We start from the raw sequence: 6,483 nt of genomic DNA, 5'->3' as shown, positions 1-6,483 counted from the left end.
AAAAGGACTTCAGTCACATCGCTGTCAGAGCTGCGGGGTCACAGCTAACACCTTCACAGATCGCTCGTCCTCCACTGGCACCGGACAGACAGACCATGAAATAGACAGCACCCACAAGAATCTAAGCGTTTCATCTTGTTTTGTTGTCTGACATGATCATTGTGGTCCCGATGGATCCATTGGTCATAAAGATTATGGGCTGGACGTCGCCTTGCTCCCGTTCAAACACTAAATGGAGGCAACTGGTTGGAGGGACAGTTGAACCATCACCAACCAGTTTCCATTGACGCTCCCTCTGTCAAAACGCACCAGTATTCATTAAATAAACATCACACAAACGTACACTCACACTGTCTCACTTTGCCTGTTCTGAACACGCATGAACCTGCAGTCCAGGAGGGCAAGAGGACTCGTCTTTCCTCCTGGACCCCTCGCTGTATTCGGCCCCTCTCACAGGCCCCAGTACGGGGCCAGGCTCCTGCGGTCCCTCTCGTAGACATCGGGTACCACCCCGTAGGGCGTCTGCACCATCTTGACAGAGTTCCTTCCAAACAGCTTCCTCTCATAGTCGATGAGCTGGCGCCAGAAGCCTCCGTTGGGCCTGATGACGGGCCGGCGGGCTTTGACCCAGGCGTGGGCCTCTGCCAGAGACACGCGGTGATACTTCATGAGGTAGGCCAGGCACAGAGAGGCAGAGCGGCTCACACCCGCAGCACAGTGCACCAGCACGGCCCCGCGCTTCCGTCCAACGCTGTGGATCTTATCAGCCACCGTGTCGAAGTACAAGGAGAGAGGGGAGTGGGGCATGTCCGCCAGAGGGACCTTGACGTACTCCATGTGAGGCCAGTTGAAGTTGGGCAGCTCGATGGTGGCGTTGACCACACATGTGATGCCTTTGGACAGCAGCAGGCTGCGGTTGGACGCCACGTTCCCTCGGCTCAGGAAGAGGTTAGGGGTGATCTGTGCGATGCCCCCCAGCAGGCTGGTGCTCTCAGGCAGCATCCTGGGCACCACAGTGGGCACCATGGAGCTACGATGGTGGTGGTGGTGGTGGAAGAAGCCGTGGCTGCGGGAACCCATTGAGTTATTGGATGGGCTTCAGATCAAGGGATGACAACTTTTTGTGTTTTTTTTGTGTTAAGTCTTCAGGAGCTCAGAGTCATAGTAGTGCACCAGGACCAGCTAAACAGCTCCTGAAACACACAAACAGATTGCGCTTTCAATCTAAATGAAACATTTTCTTATTACAGAGAACAAAAAATAAAGTTAAATATGATTCACAAAAGGTCACTAATTCAAAAACACATTGCTGTGAGTCTGTGACCTGCCTGATCCAAAGTCTGCACTTTAACAAGGACTTTTCTTGAATCAGAAAGATGAGAAGTGTTAATATCTGGGCTTAGAGAGGGGTCGGTCTATCTCTAGTGTATGTCTCTCTACATGGAGGACCAATGGTCTTTGTGCTGAACACTGACTACTCTGCCTCCCTCTGCCGTGTGAGCACAGGCCCCCTGGAGGCGAGCCCTCACCTCATCTCATGTTCACCCATCCACAGCCTTCGCGCACCGATTACATCTCTCGTCTCTCCGGTTACTGCTGTGTGATCACACCAGAGTGTGCTTATTAAAACCTTCATTCAAGCACAGCATTTTCAAAAGTTTATCAATCCAATTCCATTTTATTTTTCTGTTAAAAGGATGATCAAAGCGATGCATTTAACACGAACATGAAAGGACACACATCAGGAAGGAAAAGCATGTGGGAATCGTGATGTGATATGTCTGTCTGCGATGTGTGTGTGTGTGTGTGTGTGTGTGTGTGTGTGTGTTTGTGTGATGGAAATCGCTGCCTGTGTTAATACTCAGCAGAGAGCCCACAGCTCCAGGCACTCTCCTCCTGCACACACAGTTGCACACATCGTGCGTCATCCACACCTTGTGCACCAGTCTGGCCGGCAGGTCTCTTTCTTTCATTTTCTGCTACAGTCTGGTTAACAAGACACATGGGTCAACTGCTCTCAACTGGGATTCAACTTGCAGGGAAAAAAAAGAAAGAAAACGCCCCATATCCCATGTCACCTGCGAAGAAACTGACCAGATGGATTCCATTTTCTCAGTTTTTTTTACTTGTAATTTAAACCACAGGTGTAAAGGCATTCATTTAAATACATGTGCATTATTTGAAACCCCATGAGATTGACATTTGTACCTAATCATCCTTTAAAATCATTGATTCCCAGGGGTTGTCCATTATTCTAAAGGAATGGAAAAATATTTCTGCTGCACAAAATTATGTATTTAAAAAAAAAATATTACGGTATGTTTTTTTGCTTACAGGTGTAGTAGGTATTAGTATGTTTTGACGTGTCACAAGACAAAAGGGTTAGGAACCACTGCTTAAAATGTCACTTTTAAATGTTTGATTTTTCTCTACAATATATTCTCTACATGAAACACACACAAAAAGTTAAATTGGTTTTATTGCCTAAGGGTTTGCATTTAGTAGAGAAGTAGGTGTCTAGTTCCATCATCACCTTCCAATTACAAAGAAGTAAGGAAATCCACCTCACTCATCAATCGCTTTGCCACCTCAACATGGTTTGCTTTTATTTCCCAAAAAGAAAAAACAGGATTAAGGGCTAAAAAAAACACTGCCCTCCCCTGTTTAGGCATATTTCTCTGGCTTGCTGCCGGCTGCCAACCGCCGTGCACTTTGCCTCTGAAATAGTTGCCATGATCGCTCTGTGGAAATGGAAAATCTTTGGTTTTTATACTGTTGGTTAAGGTATTTGAATAAGTCCGCAGGTTAACTGATATGAAAATAACTGTTAGGTGCAGCCCTTGACTTGGCACCAACAGAGCTTATATATGAATATATACTGTAGCGTAGCATATATATCTTCACATTTTAAACTGAAACAGGAAATACCTCATCCAACTTCAGACTGAGGAACAGATTGAACTGCAATTTCTTTTCCACATCATTATTCATCTGCACATCTTGTTTATATTAGGCCTTTCCTGTTTGTTCGGGAGGTTATCATCCTCTAATCAATCCGTAGCGAATGATTTGTGTGTTCAGTCGACACAGATTTAGCAGCAGCTTACAGCAGCAGTTAAAGCTGCACTAAGCCATATCTTTATACTAAAAAAACAACTGTCTGTAATGTAAGAAGTTTGGCTTTCTCGGACAGGCACGCAGACACTGTACACCTGAGTCTGCAGATCCCCTCAGCTTCACAGAGAATATTAACTTTACTGTTTTGGTTGAGTCTTGCGGCTCTCAGCCATTTTTTAAGCAGAAGTAGTTTTCAGTTTAGAAGCCCCGCGATGCAGAGAAAATATAGTATGTAAGCAAATATGTGCAAATGTATAGTGTTATTGCTGATGTCAGATTAAATATGTTACCCTTGTGCAGTTGTTGTTTATATATAACCCCTGCACCGGTCCAATGAATGTTACAATCACCTTTACAAAACTCCTGTTGTGCTATTTTAGTAATTCATACAATCTTTAAAATTTTTACTTTGTTTGCATTTTTTTTGTTATGCTTTTTTTCTGATTGTTGTCTGAAGCACGTGCCATACAAATACTCAAAAGCAGACTCAATGGTTGTCGTTCACGTACTTGCTTGGGCCATATTCATGGGCCTTATGTTGGACTGCAACCGCAAAATTAACAACAACATTTTTTACAAAAACTGGAATGTTGCTTGGTGTGAGCACCAACTGAAGTGAGGGGAACTTGCTAAAGCGTGATGACAATATGTAGTTTTTGTAATCATTAAGAGGAACACCAGACTTCTCTGAACCATTTGTTAGAACTTAATAAGATAATTACAAACAGAAGATACAGTGCAATGGGGATGCACATTTGATGCATTAATTCATGGAGACAGATAACATATGTAACATCAGCTGAGCTAAGTTCAAACTCTGTTGCTGTAGCAACCTGACCACAGTAAAAAAACAGTAGCAGCCGCATCAAAGGAGGACAAGAGAACAAAATCATCCCCAGCCTTCTCCAAAGTGCTGATGTACCACGGTGCCAGGCTTTAGTGAGATTTGCTCTATCCACATGGTTATTTATAGGGGGTGGGGGGGCAGGAGTTAGGCGGCAGAGATCGGAGGAGGGAGAATAATGCAGAGGCTGTCGCCACAGAAAAAACTACTGTCATGTTGAAGGTGGAGGGGAGACTGAACTCACTCAAATTGTCCCAAAAAATGAAGAGGGTCAGTGGCATTCAAGGAACAGTGACCTGAACAAATGTCCCTGTGTTACAATGCATCCTAACTCTTATTAAGGCAGATCAACCCCCAACTTTTCATCTTTGAAAAAAACCCATCTCCTCTCTCAATCATTCACAGTGGGTCTGTCAACAGGTGGTCCCACCTCACAAATCGTCCTACACACATCACCGTCACCAACCGTGCCGGGAGATTCCTCAGGGGTCCAGTTCCACCTCCGCCAACACAAATTGGAAACGTGACCCAACTGATGGAAAACTGGAGTGGCAAACCTCGACGACAACCAGATCTGAGCTGAGCTTGGACTTGGCTTACATTCAATTCCTTACTGACACAGAACAGCACATAATAAGATGGCTGAAATCAAACACAGACAAGCTGCTCTCAGCACTGCCATCTCAATCAAAGGCAATAAATCAATGTATTCAGTCAGAAAGTGACTCAGCTGCTAACCGTTTTGATAATAATAAATCAGCAGAAAATGAGGAGCCATGATGAATGTTTTTTTTTAAATGCCACCACAACCCTCCACTGTGAAGGTTTCAAAAGAGGTAGAGTAAAATTCCTCGTAAGGACAGGGTTCAGCATTTGGCACCTTGCTGCAAACGCAGCAACTGGGTGCCGCTCGCTCACCCCACAATGTTACACCTCAGTAAACTCACATTAACAGCCTGGGAGAAGGCCACGTGTCACGTTGTGAGAAATGGCAGGTGTAGGCTATACTTGTGCTGCAGAACAGATAAAACAAAGGCTGACAACAAACATACAAACCTCACTTTTCCCCATCAGTTACTCAGATAGGTGACACGAAGAGGCTGGTTGTAAAGAGGCTGGTTGTAAACCGGCGTGAAATTAATTTTACTTGTAGAATTTACTTTTATTGCATCCATCATACAGTGCAGAGATGAGTTGGCTCGCCCAATAATTACACATAATTGCTTCTAGAAGCAGTGTTGAATCGATTGGTCGATTCCATTGGTCATTCTCTAGTAATCTGGACATTTGCTATTCTTCTTTGTCACATCCTATAGAAAATGGATATCTTTGAGTTTTGAACTGTCATGTAAGACAAGCAAATTGAAGATGTCAATTTGGGACATGAGAAATTCAAATTTTCTCATGTTTCTCAATATTTTCTGAGATTTAGGCCTATTTGACAGAATAATAGATCAATCGAGATAATAAACTGAAGATAATTGGAAAATGAAATAATCCTTAGTTGCAGCCCTCATAAAGAACATGGTGTCATAACCGACCATATAGGCTGCTTCACAGCAAATTAAAGTATAGCCTATATTTTAAATAAATCTTATTTTGGAAACTTGCCTCTTTGTGTAAAGGAAGTGTAACACGTGGCGCGTCTTTCAGGGCCACGTAACGTTGTGTGTAAAATGTGGAGCTTTAAGTGAATGACTCCACAAGTTTAATAATTTATGACTGAGAATGGGGACCGCTCCTCTGCGCACGCGCTGCTCGTCCTCGTGCGCGTGTCGTGACGCGAGATATGCGTGCGTTAACAAGTTCGGGGGTCGGAAATAGATCCTAACAAAGTGTAGGCCTTACTATCTATGGTGTAGACCTACAGTAAATCATATGAACAGCTTGTAGTTAGTGTCCTTTTACAACATGATGATAGTCATCAGCGTGTTTGACGGTGTTTGAAGTGAGGCAGGTGGGCTCGTTTCTTCAGTTTCACCTATCTTACATCATAACAATCACAATGATAAAGCTGTGGATGAATGCCAATACAACACATTTTAACACATGTCAATGCTCAGTTAGAATTTGAGTTAACAAAACAGGTAAAAATTACGCCAATAAACTGCCTCCATCAGATGCAAAACTCAACTTACCAGTCGACTCGGACAGAGATGGAGGTTTTCAAAGCGCCTGCTACGATCCGGCGAGGTGCTCTCACACTCCGGACATCAACCTTCACTCAGCCCGATCACGCAATCAGCCAGAGGTAACAGCAGCTGGCAGACAAACCGCGACACCCAACAGCATAATGTGAAAGTCAACAGAAATACGAGCCATTAGTACATCCGCCTGGCTCTCCACTGGCAGCAGTAGCGTGTTCAGGGCAGCGCTGCTTCTGTATGAGGGGGGATCAGTGCCACGGGAGGCGGAGGCAGGAGGAGCGCTCGCTCATATAGGCGAGGCTATTGGCGGACTCAAGTTTTTAATCCATTTTGGTTGACCAATAACTAACCAGTTTGTATGAGCAAGTTCGTGAG

The 6,483-nt window shown here is 44.3% G+C and overlaps 1 protein-coding gene across 1 annotated transcript; it reads right to left on the bottom strand.

Annotated features, from left to right (window-relative positions):
* Nucleotides 1-450: 450 nt before the first annotated feature.
* Nucleotides 451-6,229, bottom strand: dusp14 (dual specificity phosphatase 14; the record flags this gene model as incomplete). Its single annotated transcript, XM_080052736.1, has 2 exons — nucleotides 6,100-6,229; nucleotides 451-1,193 (listed from the first exon to the last, which is right to left on the bottom strand). The coding sequence occupies exon 2, from the start codon at nucleotides 1,078-1,080 to the stop codon at nucleotides 451-453; it is 630 nt and encodes a 209-aa protein (XP_079908862.1). The 5' UTR covers nucleotides 1,081-1,193; nucleotides 6,100-6,229.
* Nucleotides 6,230-6,483: the final 254 nt, after the last annotated feature.

The sequence above is a fragment of the Ammodytes marinus genome (genome assembly GCF_949987685.1).
Source record: "Ammodytes marinus genome assembly, chromosome: 3".
Taxonomy (NCBI): domain Eukaryota; kingdom Metazoa; phylum Chordata; class Actinopteri; order Uranoscopiformes; family Ammodytidae; genus Ammodytes; species Ammodytes marinus.
The sequence above is the reverse complement of the archived record's forward strand: the minus strand, read 5'-3'. Positions and strand labels throughout refer to the sequence as shown.